Genomic DNA, 14159 nt, shown 5'->3' with positions numbered 1-14159 from the left:
AGAACCGCCTCGATTCTAGCCTCCTTCCCCTCACTGTCATCTGGGATACAACTCGAGTCCACACGTTACTGCGGGATGTTGTCTGCAGGTCCCCAGTGAGTGGAGTTGAAGTCTCCATTATCTCAGCCCCTTCATTCCAAACGGGACCTGATCCATACCTCAGCAGAGCCAAAAGCTTGTGGAAGTGGGATCCCTCCCCCCAAAACAAAAGAGCAGCCAGGGATGAATTCTGCCTGCCCAGTGCTACATATCCAGGATCTTCACCCAAGTGGCATCAGGTCCAGGGGACCGAGGGCGATATTTTTGGTAACTAAATATAGTGAGTGACATCAAATGACAGCACATGGAATCTCATCCGCCAGCTGAACAACCAGAAAAAGGACATGCCCAGGCAGAAAGCTCAGCTCTGCCGCCTTGTCTCCAGGCTGGCTGATGTGAGAAATCTGCCTTTTCACTTGTGCTTCACCTCTGGGCAGCCCAGGCTCCTTTTGAGCCCTGATCTCTGAGAAAACAAAGGTCTGGGCTTCTCTAGCTAGTATGGAAGCAAAGTGCCAGGTTCAGGTCAAGCCTGCTTGTGTCCCAGCCCCTCATGCTCTATAAGCTAAGGCCCATTTTGTCCGTCATGGGTATGCTGCCAGATGACTCTTATGGACCAGTCTCTGACCTGCGTTCTGGAGCCCTCCTTACATGCTACCCTGCTACTGGAAATGTTACAAGGATTATTCTACTTACCTTCTGCAATTCCTGGCACATAGCGCTCGGCAAAGACTTTTTTTTTTTTAAGATCTTATTTATTTATTTGAGAGACAGAGAGAGCAAACTCACGGGGAGGAGGAGCAGAGGAAAAGGGACAAGCAGACTCTGAGCTGAGCGCAGAGCTCGACCCAGGCCTCGATCCCACAACCCTGAGATCATGACCTAAGCTGAAATCAGGAGTCGGACACCTAACAGACTGAGCCACCCAGGCGCCCCAAGCCACCCACGTGCCCCAAATACGTTTTGAATGAAAGAAAGAAACGCCTGTTTGGCTAGGCAATGGAAACATAAAAATAGCCCAACTAGATGTGAGGTGTTGACAGCCACCATTTCTTACTCACTGACTACGTGCCAGGCACCTGCCAGCTTGAACTATGTGAAAAGCTGTTTTGAAGGTCAAAATGATCAAATAGAGATGATTTCATATGATCTTTTACATTCCTCATCGCCTCTGATTCCCCCCCACAGAGCTGTGGGGTTACTATCCCCACTTTACAGATAAGAAAACTGAGGCTCAGGGAGGAAGAGACTTGGCTCAAGTTTCCACAGCAGGAAGTAGCGGAACCAGGATTCCCACCAGGGTGATCTGACTCCAGACCCACCTGCTGAGCCTCTGCTCTGGACTACCCCGTCTGAGAAGCAGCTTCCTAACCCGAGTCCAGTGGGTCATCAGCTCTTTTATTCATAAATGTTTCCGTTGTGCCAGTCATTTCTTAGTGTGGCCCATTAGAACCTTACAACAAAAATGCCCCACTACCTGCAAGCATATGTCTGGGGATTAGAGGATTCCTATAAACCCCTCAAAGGCAACAGAGCCCAGGGTGAAATGACCTGTCCACAATGTAGTGTGTTCTCTCCAGGCTTCAGCTCAGGGTAAGAGGGCATCTCCAAACGTGAGAAGCAAATTACATTCATTCATCTGCCATATCCATTCTTTTTTCCAATTAACAGTTATTGTAAGCATCTATTGTGCATAAAACTAAAGTGATGGTATGATTTCTCATCTAAACCAGAGTGAAAGGGGGCACTACCAATAATTTCACCCGGATAACAGGTGAGACAGGAACCACACTGGGTAAACCAGGATATCTGTTCTCCCTTGAAACCCCTATGCATGAGACATGATCTCATCCCTCCAGGAACTGATAGCCAAGTCAGGGTGACAGACAGGAGTCAGGCTGATGGAGTAGGCACTTGACAAATATTTGCTGCAGGGAGGAATGAAAAAGGTACAAAGAGCTGTAGAATCATATACACACACACACACACACACACAATTTTTTCCAGCTGGGAGAGTGACCAAGGGTGGTCCTGGTGTTCATTTAGGCTAGGATGAGCATCGAATGAGTGTAGGAATGGATGGCTGGTCAGAGAAGGGGGGCTGCCAAGCTGAGCAGAGATACAAGGGGGCATAAATGTGTGCCCTATTTCAGAAATGGTGATCAGAGCGAGTGGCTAAGACACAGACTAAAGCTATGCTGGAAACACAAGGGTTTGAGAAATGGGGACCCTCTGAAGATTGGGATAGCTGCAGCCACGTGATCAATCCTGCATTTTAGAAAGAGGACAGTAGGGGCGCCTGGGTGGCTCAGTCGTTAAGCGTCTGCCTTCGGCTCTGGTCATGATCCCAGGGTTCTGGGATCGAGCCCCGTGTCGGGCACCCTGCTCCGTGGGAAGCCTGCTTCTCCCCCTCCCACTCCCCCTGCTTGTGTTCCCTCTCTCGCTGTGTCTCTCTCTGTCAAATAAATAAATAAAATCTTTAAAAAAAAAAAAAAAAGAGGACAGTAACATAAATATTTTTTACTGCTCTTAAACTAATAGGAAAATAATTTTTAAGGAACTACCTGAAGAATGATCAAACCATGGTACATGCCTACATTTAAACATTTGGCAGCACATAGATGAAATAAATCTATGAGCACTGACGTGGAAAGAGCTCCAAGACATTGGGGTGCCTGGGTGGCTCAGTTGGTTAAGCGTCTGCCTTCAGCTCAGGTCATGATCCCAGAGTCCCTGGATCAGGCTCCCTGCTCAGCAAGGGAGTCTTGCTTCTCCTTCTCCCTCTGCCCCTACTTGTGCTCTCTCTCTCAAATAGATAAATAAAATCTTAAAAAAAAAGAGCTCCAAGACAGAGCATTTGATGTTGGTATTTTTTTTAAAAAGGGAAAAAAAGAACGTCAAGCAAAGCCATGAATTTCTATGGGAACATACATATGTATACACATGCAAAGAAAAAGATAAGGAAGCAATCCCATGAAACTGACAATAGTAATCACCTCTGGGAAAGGAAGTGTGACCGAGGGGATTTAAACTTTATCTATGTTGCTTGAAATTTTTACATTGTGAGAATTTAATTACATATGTATTTTTAAATTTTTTTTGAAAGCTGCCTGAAACCCGCGGCATCTTTTTTATGCTGAAGTCTTCCTATCCTGATTAGCATAATCTCGTTTATTCCTCTTTTATTCCCCCAGCTGGGCTTCCCACCACAGTTTAAGACTGACCAGCTCCTTACAGATACTCATTCATTTACTCCTGCCTGTGAGGAGACTGATTCTTTTTCCCCATTTTACATGATAGAAAAGTAATGCACAGAGACAGTAAGTAACTTGCTCAAGGTCACACGGCAGATGACTGATAAAGCAGCATTTGAACCTCCAATGGCCTGCACACTTAACCACTCCACCTCCCTGCTCTCTAGAAGGTCGAAATTGCTTTTAACTTTTTGCACCCCTCTGACTTGTTCTGTTTCCAGGGAGCCAATGTCTAGTCACTACCAATGAGTATTTACCACTATTTGTTTTTTGCGTTTCATTTACATGACTCTGTCTCTGATAGAAAGGGATGCTCAAAATTCAGATCCAGCTGGAAAGGGAATTTTATCATGGACTGTGTTGACAAAGCACACACCCACACACATCCAGAGGATCAAATTAACTGCTAATTTGAGAGTATGCTGGTGATGTGGCAGGCAGACGGGAGTGAGACAGAGGTTAGCAGGGTGGGTGAGCTCTAATTGTGTGTGTGTGTGTGTGTGTGTGTGTGGTGTGTGTGTGGTGTGGTGTGATGCTATAGGGCCCACCAACGTGACAGTCCCCAGAAGGCCTCGGGCCACTTACTAAGTCCCAGCAGCTGAGCTGACTTCAGCTCTGTGAAACGCAGCCCCATCTGGAGTGGGGGGGGCTCGTGACTTTTGCTCCAGGAGTTCCATAGAGGCTGCTCATGAAATTGGAGAAGTCTGTAGCATATGATGGTCCTCATCCCACTCAGAGAGAATATTTTGAGAAGTCTAATTATATGGTAGGGTTTAGAGGGAGGAGGGTTTAGATAAGCCCTTTCTAAGGGCAGGTTGAAAAGGGCTATTAGGGAGCCATGGGCAGTTCCGTGAGGCAGGGGCATCCCCTGCAGGTGGACCAGAGTAGCTGCAACCACCACGTTCCCAGAAGCCTTGGGTGGCCTGCCTAGAGCCCAGCCATCTAACCAATGGAGAATACTGACCTCCTACCTGTATGACTTAAGTGAATTATTGACCCTCTCTGAGGCTCAGGTGCCTCAACTTTAAATGAAAGACAGAAATCCCTACCTCATGGGTTGCCTTCATGATTAGACAGAGAAAATGTACCCAAAGTGTTCTGAAGAGGGCCCGGTACACAGGACCAGTGAGTCTTCCAGAAGAGGCAGCTGACCTGGAGGCCATGCTGGGGGTTGGTGGTTGATTGGATGTGGCAGGGGGAAGAGTCGAGGTACATACCAGGTTTCTGGCTTGGTGGTGCTGAGAAGAGAGGAGCTGTGAACGCCTCAGGTGATATGTACGGTTGGAAACAGGATGAGTTTCAGAGACCACTGGGACACCCAGATAGAGATGCTCAGGAGACAGCTGGACAAAGGGAAGGAGTCAGCCAGAAATGGAAGAGAGAGCCCATTGGTCAAAAGGCAAATGCAATCCTGAATTTTGGACGAAAAGGCCCCTAAGTCCCACCACGGAAATTAATTGGGGTGAGGCGGGTTTTTCGCAGAGACAAATAACTCTCCCAGGCAATAAAATTCCCTGATATTTCTCCCCTAGATCTTATCTGATAAATCTCCCCGAAATCCTTGGCCCTCTGGCTGGGGAGGAATCTGGCCAGGTTGCCCTAAATCACAAGACTCTAGAAATATAGTGGATTGTACAAATGATAGTTGATACACCACAATGGTTTTGGTTTTAATTTTTAATTCTGAACTGGATTTCCAGCGCTTGGGAAAGGCAGAGCTCCTAACGCAAGATTCCCACCCAGGATGGCTCAGCTTTCCCATTATCCAAAGACTAAGAACGTCTATTAAAAAATCTTCTAACCAAGAAGTGTTGTTATGAGGACTAGGGAAGACTATTTATATAAACACATTTGTAAGTGATGAGGCTCAGCATAAACTTAAAGCACGTAGCCGACTGTTGAAAAGTAATACTTCACTCACTAGACAAATGGAAACAGACAAAAAAACCTCGGATCTCACCACAGGGACATCTTGGGAAGATCCGTCAGGAGCAGGCCATGAAAACTTCTAAGCCCCGCAGCTGTGCCTTTCTGGAATCCCAAAGTTCAGGGCGGAGGTGTAGCCATCCAGGAATTTATTCCTCCATAACTCTGAGCTCCCCAAATCCCCATGAAGCCCAGGAATGATGTGACTGCAGGGCACGTGGGCCCCTTGGCACCAAGAGCCCCTGCATAAATCAAGGTCTCACTTCTGCTGACCTCAGACTGCTTTTTCCAAGGTGACCTGGGCAAAGTAAAAGGGTAATCGCTCCTCTAGGAATAGTATCTGCCTTCGAGATGAAAGAATCATGAAAAAGCCAACAGGACCAATTCTCTAGAAACGCATTCCTTGGAGGGAGAGGACGCTCTTCCTTCATCTCAGAAGATAATTCAGCCAGGAGGAGTTAGAGTGACAATCTTCCCATGATTTCATCCAGTTTGGGTGGCCCAGGAGGCTTTGAGGCAGACTCAGAGGAGCCCTATTCCTGTGCTGGGTCAGCCCCAGTGAAAAGTCAAGGTGACCTCAGCCCCATCAACAGTTGCGCTCAAGATGCCCCCACCACCCCAGGAGCCTCCCGAATCACAGAACCCTACATCAGCTGGCCCAACACCCTGATGATACAGGCAAGGAAACTCTAGGCCAAAGATGGGGAGGGACTTGTCCAAGGTCACACAGGCTTGAGAAGATTCGAGGTTAGACCCGGGGTCCAGGCTGTTTCTTGTGGCCTCACTACACCCCTCCTTTAATGAGGCCACAGAGCAATGTAGCCAGGTTCCAGCCCAGGGCTCCAGAAACTTAGCCCCAACAAACCAATTTGTCTGGCCTTCTCAATTTCCCCAGTCACATCTAAATGATCTGTGAGAAAACCAAAGACTGTTAAAAGGTGCCCTTCATATGTCAGAAACAAGCAGGCAGGGAAGGGAAAACGCCATTCCTGACAAACACGGGTACCTGCAAAGCCAACCGCCTACATAAACTTTGCCAGAGGTGACCCAAGAGACCAAGCAACTTGGAGGACTGAAGTAATCAAGCCCCCAGAAGGAGGCAGGCCCCGAGATGAGCCACGGAGAGGTCAGGGAAAGCAGCTGAGAGGACTAAACTGAAGATGGACACACACAGACTTCTCGCACAAGACTGCTGGCGGGGCTTAAGTGAGATGATGAATCCCAATGCCAGGCATATCGCAGGTGCTCAAGCAATGGTTTCTGGTGTTATATGGCTAAGTAAGCCACCAAGGGCTGGCTCCCCTCTCCCCACTATTTTACAGAGCAGAGCTCGCTGAGGTGTGAGTGCCTGGTTGCCTGCCTAGCTGACAGTAAACCCGGTGAGGGCAGGTACTGTACCTGGCTTGCTCACTCACTACAGCTGCCCAGCGCCCAGTACAGAGCAGTGCTGCTGGTGTATCTTTGGATGGATGGATGGATGGATGGATGGATGGATGGATGGATGGATGGATGAATGGATGGATGGGTGCGTGGGTGGGTGGATGGGTGAGTGGATGGATGGATGGATGAGGGAGTGAGTGGATGGGTGGGTGGGTGGATGGATGGGTGGGTGGATGGATGGGTGGGTGGATGGGTGGATGGGTGGGTGGGTGGATGGATGGGTGGGTGGGTGGGTGGGTGGATGGATGACCCATCATCTTTGACATCCCCTCTGTTCCTTCACCAACCGAGGAGTTTCTCGGGATGCAGGACTCTCCGTGCTGAAACCAGGACAGTCTCGGGCAAACCGCAGTGTCTGACAACTGTCTGACTAAAGCCACTAAATTCATCACTAAGAGATGAGTGATACTACTGACAAATTTTCAGGAAGAAAAGGGGCTAAGATAGGCACTGGACTCAGATCGGATGGCTCCTCCCTCCCCATCATCTAAGCCTCGGTCCTTCCAACGCCCTCCTTCTCAGACTCCGCCCCCTTCTGGGAAGGTCACCTTAGGAAGGCGGGAGGCCAATTGGGCATGCGCCGCGCGCGCCGCAACTGCGCACGCTTGGGTTGGCTTTCTCCGCCTTCCCTCCGCCCACTCGGGAACCCGGAACCGCCCCCACTCGGCGGCTCCAACGCAGCTAGCGGGTCCTGGGTGGACGCCGGCTCGGCGCCGCGGTGCTGGGCGGGACGACGGCGGAAAGCGACCTCGGGTTAAGGGGTGGGGCGCGACGTCAGAAGCCAAGATGGCGGCGGTGGTCGGAGTCTCCTTGAAACGCCGGTTCCCGGTTGCAACCCTTGGCGGAGCCTGCCTGCAGGTGAGGTGCGGGGCGGGAGGGAGCGGGCAGGCAGGAGAGTGATAAAGGCGGCCTGTTGCTGAGGGGGCCGTGGAGGAGGCCGAGAGAGCACAGCGCAAGGCCTCAGGGAAGGGGAGGACCCGCCCCCACCGCGTAGTGCTCGGGTCTGGGCCTGGAGCATCCCTGTCCGTTATCTTTCTGCCCCTCGCCGCAGCTTGGGAGGTTATCAGGGCGAAGACGATTTTTTTTTTTAAGATAAGAAAGAAAAGTTCAGAGAGGGGTCTCGAGTTGCCCAAGGTCACATGGCAAGCGAATAACACTGTTGGAAGCAGAATTCGAATCCAAACCTTTGGGCTCCAAGCCCTTTCTCTGTCTTCAAACTAGCCCCTGTGGAAGAGACATACCTGCGGGAGTGAGAGGGATGGGAACTGGGAGGCGAGGTCTCCTCCAGGATGCAAGATTGAGGGCTCAGTAAACGGGCTGGACCGGGATTGGGAAGGGAAGAGCAGGGGAAGGGAGAAACGGAGGCAGATCACTCTGTCTCCTGAAGGATCTGGACCCTTCCCCTAGTGGGGGGTTTGCGGGAAAGATTGGGTGCCTTACAGCAGTGTCATCCTCTTAGTGTCCCTGTCTGTAAGGGGCGTACAGCAATACCGAGCGCAGAGTTTTGGCACGGATCTTGTAGGTACAGAGCTTGGCGCTGCCCTTATGTATTTGTTTATATTACTCAGTGTGCGGTGATACATTTCCCCACACCCCCCTTGTATTTTCAGGAAACCACACACTTCTAATCTATATTGTAAATGGGAATTTTTGTAAGGGGAAGGGAAATTGCCATTGCACACATAAGGGACTTACAAATCCCTTTCAAATCTGTTTCCTCCTCTGGGCTCCTCAACAACCCCTGCAAGGTGGGTGAATAGCAGTTCTTACCTCCTTTTTAGAAGTTTGAAAACTGAGGCCCGGGAAAGAAAATTTTACTTGTTCAAAATATCATGGCCAAGAACTGGAAGATACAGGACCTAAATCCAGTTTTTTGAACATAGTATGAGAAAAACTCCTAGCACAGATCTGGGCACTGATGAACCAAGAATTAGTTCCTCTCCCCTTCTTGTGCCTACATGAGAATATCTCTCATTCTAAATACTGCTCTGGGGCGCCTGGGTGGCTCAGTTGGTTAAGCGACTGCCTTCGGCTCAGGTCATGATCCTGGAGTCCCTCGGCAGGGAGTCTGCTTCTCCCTCTGACCCTCCCCCCTCTCATGTGCTCTCTCTCATTCTCTCTCTCTCAAATAAATAAATAAAATCTTTAAAAAAAAAAAAAATACTGCTCTGGCCCTGCAACACAGTGTGTATGGCCTGTCTTCTGGTACTAGCTCTTTCCAATATGCTATATGTGAACTGGGACAAGTCATTTTATAGTCTTTCTGAAAGGGGGAGATAGGGAAGAAGGACTGCCTACCAGAGCCTCAGGTTGGTGTCCTCTGAGCATTAAATTGATGACTAATAATGACCTTGTTTACCAGTTCCTTTTATAGTTGCTGAGCAAGCAATTAAGTTGTGAGAGCCCCACCAATGAGAGTGAGTTCTAAAGCTCAGGTCCCTCTTCTCTTCCATGAATGAGTTGAGGAGAAGGCTAGTTTCATAGGTCAGTTTCGTAATTCCAGGTGAGGCCGTTGCAGGGTTTCCTGAGGGCAGAGAAATAGAAGAGTCCTTCCTCTCCACCTCTTAGGCATCTGCATTCATTCCCGTAAAAGCCACCTCAAAAGAATCCAATAATGAGGGGCGCCTGGTTGGCTCAGTCGCTAAGTGTCTGCCTTCAGCTCAGGTCAAGATCCCAGGGTCCTGGGATGGAGCCCCACAGCATCAGGCTCCCTGCTGAGCGGGGAGTCTGCCTCTCCCTCTCCCTCTGCCTGCTACTCCCCCTGCTTGTGCTCGCATGTGCACGCTCTCTCTCTGTCAAATAAATAAATCTTAAAAAAAAAAAAAAAGAATCCAATAATGAACTTGGTATATTATCAGTAGGTAATATTCAGGTTCCTAGGACTCTAAGATATGGTAGGATTTCTCTTCTGAATTCCTTTTATGCATTAGTCTGCACCAGTGAACCATAGTTCTTGCCTATAGTGTTTAGCTATAAGGTATTAATTGATTGGGCGCCTGGGTGGCTCAGTCGTTAAGCGTCTGCCTTCGGCTCAGGTCATGATCCCAGGGTCCTGGGATCGAGTCCCACATCGGGCTCCCTGCGCGGCAGGAAGCCTGCTTCTCCCTCTCCCACTCCCCCTGCTTGTGTTCCTGCTCTCGCTATCTCTCTCTGTCAAATAAATAAATAAAAATCTTTAAAAAAAAAAAAAGGTATTAATTGATTGTGTTGCCTTATTCGTCTAGGCTGTGAACAACGTTAGGGCAAGTACCGCCTTCTCTCATTTATGTATCTCATTGCTCTTAGCACTGGCAGGTCTTAGGATACCTGTCTGCCAATCAGAATAATAGAGAAACTGATAATATTGCCAGTGTTGAAAGCAGAATTATTTTCTGGGCTATGCTAGTCGCTTGACCCTCCAGTTTAATCTTATGAGGTAGATATTAATATTTCCTCCTCTTTATACAAAAGAGGAGATAGAATCAGAGAGGTTAAGTAATTTGCCAAAGAAACACAGCTACTAAGTGGTAGAGCTTGGATTTAAACCAGTGCCACTAACACATTTCAGAAACAAGCCTGCACTTTCCGTTTTACTCAGGTTTATACAGACTCCTTTGCCTTCCTCCTCTCCATTTCCACATCTTTCCTACCTCCAAATTTGTGTCTGTTCTATTGAGCTCCAAGCCTGCTCCTTAAGGAAACTTTCCTAAAGAAATAACAAGGCCGGGGCACCTGGCTGGCTTAGTTGGTAGAGCATGCAACTCTTGATCTCAGGGTCATGAGTTCAAGGCCCCACATTGGACTTAGAGCTTACTTAATTAAAAAAAGGGGGGAGCACCTGGGTGGCTCAAGCAGTTGAGCGTTGGACTCTTGGTTTCAGCCCCACGTGGGGCTCTGCACTCAGCATTGAGTCTGCTTGAGGTTTTCTCCCCTCTGCTCCTCTCTGCACATTCTCTCTCTCTTTCTCTAAAATAAAATCTTTTAAAAAGGGGGGGGCGCCTCAGATGGTTGGGCGTCTGCCTTCGGCTCGGGTCATGATCCCGGGGTCCTGGGATCGAGTCCACGTCAGGCTCCTGGCCCAGCGGGGAGCCTGCTTCTCCCTCTCCCTCTGCCTCTCCCCCTGCTCATTCTCTCTCTCTCTCTCTCTCTCTCTGTATCTCTCTGTCTCAAATGAATAAATAATTTTTTAAAATCTTAAAAAAAAAGAGTATTCTCCGAAGTTTGAATCTCAAATACACAACCTCCATCGAGTACATTTAAAGAAATTTGCTAGGGGTGCCTGGCTGGCTCAGTCAGTAGAGCGTGTGGCTCTTGATCTCAGCGTCATGAATTCAAACCCCACGTTGGGCATAGAGAAACAAAACAGAACAAAAAAAACCTTACAAGGTCCTATGTGGTCTGGCTCTCCTGGTAACTTCCTAATTTCCTTCCCCATTCCTGTCTCTCTCACTCACTCCATTCTCAACAACATTGACCACCTTGTTGCTCCTCAAACACGTGTCCACCTCAAGATTTGTGCTCAGTGTCCCCTCTGCCCAGTTTGCTCTTCCCCTAGATACAGGCATGGCTTGCTCGCTCACCTCCTTCAGGTCTTGCTCAACTGTCAACCTTTTCAGTGAAGTCTTCCCTGGCCACCCCATTTAGAATTGTAGAATTATAGCCAGGACCCCCACCCCTCCTTTTTATTGTCCTCCCCCCGCCCATTGCACTTATCCCCTGGGCCCACATACTATCGATGTTATTTGTGTGTGCCTCCAGCCACTGTAAGCTCCACAAGGATCAGAATGTACATGTATTTTGCCCTTGATCTCCAGGGCCTAGAACAGTCCCTGGAACATAGAAGCCACTCTGTAATATTTATTGAACAAATAAACAAATGAATAGGTCTGGGCTAGCTACTACCTAAGATCTTGCTAATTGTATGAGTTGAGTGTTCTTAGGTTTGTTTGTGAAAAGGAATTATCTTTTTGTGCTGTTCTGTTTTGGATTTGCATTTTTGCCACAGACAGAATGAGTAAAGCGTTGAACTTTGCAGTCAAATGACCCGTGTTTGAATCCTGGCTCTTTTGTTGTATGATTTTTACTTTCGTTTCTTAACTGAGAATAATAAAATTTCCCGTTGTGGAGATGTTGTAAAGATTAGAGACAATTTAGTACAGCATTTCACACATGGTAAGGGCTCAGTGAATGGAAGTTTTGTTTTTGTTTTTGGTTTTTTGGTTTTTTGTTTTTTACTTCTACTGGGACACCTGTGTAACAAATTTTTAGATTTCTCTATTGCACGAATTTATTTGTTCTTATCGCAGCTGCCATATTCCTCTGGATTAACTCTTAGTGCAGCCCTCAAGTGAACCACTCCTTCACTTAGAACCACAGCCTCTTCTGGTAATTTTGATTTCCATATCTTCTCTCCTGCTTCCTGTTAGGAAGCATCCCACCCCCCCCCCCACCCCACCAAGTGTTGTATAAAATATACAAAATGAATTTAAATTAGTTGTTTAGAAAAAGTAACACTTTGGGGTACCCCAAAACTTATGTTAGGGCTCATTGCCTTATAGTACTCTGTTGTGATGCACCCCTGCATTGTTTTGTCTCTCATCATTCGTAGGATAAGAATTTAAATGATCTGTGAAAAACCTAATCACATTTGGGGAGATCTGCATGAGCAAGTGTAGACCTTTGTATTTTTGTAGAGTGCCTATGAAGCAGACATAGGTCTTAGGAAGAGGTGTTAAGGTGAGGACCTGTGGCAGGTGGTGGCCGTTCACCTTCAATAAGCCTTTGTGGGAGTGAGACTGAGCTTCCTGGGACTGGATGCCTTTTGCCCTCTGGCAGAACTATTAAAGCAGCCTTCACAACCGTGGAACTAGAGTTGGCAACTCCAAAGTCCCAGGTTCTTTTGAAAGTCCAAGCTTTACTAATGTTTTGGCCAAAAAAAAAAAATTGAAGGAGTTATGTTTTAAAGGCATTTTGTCCCTCTTTCTTCTAGCATCTACCACAGGCAAGGCAGCCACCCACCCAACTGTCAACACAACCCAGCAGTTACCTTCCTGGGCATTTATCCCAGAGAAGTGGAAACATGTTCACAAATATTCATTGTAACTTCATTGTAGCCAAAAACGGGAAACAACCCAGATGTCCTTCAGTGGGAGAATGGCTACACAAGCTGGAGTCCATCATACCATGAAACGCTACTCAGTAGTAAAAAGAAACACTACTTGGATAAATCTCCAGAGAATTATGCTGAATAAAGAAAAGCCAATCCCAAAAGGTTACATACTAGATGATCCCATTTATATATAACATTCTTGAAATGACAAAATTATGGGAATAGAGATGGATTAGTGATGGCTAGGAAGGGAGGGAGGCATGAGGGGTGGGGTGTGGCTTTGATAAGAGCAATACGGGGGGTCTTTGTGGGGATGGGAATGCTCTGTGTCTTGACTGTACCAGTGTTGATGTTCTGGTTGTGGGATTGTGCTGTAGTTTTGGACAGTGTTTTCACAGGGGGAAATTGAGTAAAGGATATGAGAGATCTCATTATTATTTCTTATAAATGCATGTGATCCGGTATCTCAAAATGAAAAGTTTAATTTTTTTAAAAAGCAACAAACTCTGGATATATACAACACTGTGAATGAATCCCAGAAGCATTATGTCAAGTGAAAGAAGCTAGACCCAAGTCCAATTGCATTTATATGAAATTCTGTAAAAGGCAAATGTGTAGTGATAGAAAGCACAGCAGTTACAAGGGTTAGGGAGAGGGCACTGATTGTAAATTTAGGAACACTAGAGAACTTTCTAGATGGAAATGGTCTGTCATAATTGTGGTGGGAGTTATACTTCTTTGTTAAAACTCATCAAACTATACACTTAAAATTGGTGAATTTTATTGTAATGAATTATACCTCATTAAATCTAACCAAAACAAGGTGGGGGCAGTTAGCAAGCGGAAGGCTGCTGGAGCAAATATCTTCAGTGATCTTTTCACTTCGTCCACTTTGTCTTAAACGCCACAAGGTGGCGTTAACCAAATGTTCCTGCTGTTTTACAAAATGGAGTTCCTGGGGGGTGCCTGGCTGCCTCAGTCGCTAGAGGGAGCGACTCTTGCTGTCCAGGTCATGAGTTCAAGCCCCACGTAGAGCTTAAAAATAAATAAAACAGAATGGAATAGAATAGAATCCTGCCTTTAATTCCTTAAAAAAAAAAAAAAGATGGAGTCCCTGATGGAAGATGTTCCTTTTACTGCTGATCCTAGCCAGATTGGTAATAAAAGAAAATAACACTTCACCTTCATTCTCACCTTCTCTCTGTATTTCCTTTTCTCATACTGAGATCTGATGTTTATATTTTCAGCCTCACTTAATTCAGGACACTTTTTTTTTTTTTGCTTTTTTTATTGTTATGTTACTCACCATACATTACATCATTAGTTTTTGATGTAGTGTTCCATGATTCATTGTCTGTGCATAACACCCAGTGCTCCATGCAGAACGTGCCCTCTTTAATACCCATCACCAGGCT

The 14159-nt window shown here is 47.0% G+C and overlaps 1 protein-coding gene across 1 annotated transcript in view; it reads left to right on the top strand.

Moving 5' to 3' along the window:
• Window positions 1-7313: 7313 nt before the first annotated feature.
• SDHB (succinate dehydrogenase complex iron sulfur subunit B) overlaps window positions 7314-14159 on the top strand; it is a 29424-nt gene continuing 22578 nt past the window's right edge. Inside the window, exon 1 of the mRNA XM_081817573.1 lies at window positions 7314-7514. Coding sequence (XP_081673699.1) covers window positions 7443-7514 — 72 coding nt within the window. The 5' untranslated portion in view covers window positions 7314-7442. The remainder of the gene's footprint in view (window positions 7515-14159) is intronic.

Source organism: Leptonychotes weddellii, chromosome 4 (genome assembly GCF_054177405.1).
Source record: "Leptonychotes weddellii isolate Sample4059 chromosome 4, ASM5417740v2, whole genome shotgun sequence".
Taxonomy (NCBI): domain Eukaryota; kingdom Metazoa; phylum Chordata; class Mammalia; order Carnivora; family Phocidae; genus Leptonychotes; species Leptonychotes weddellii.
This window is presented reverse-complemented; position numbering and strand designations above follow the sequence as displayed.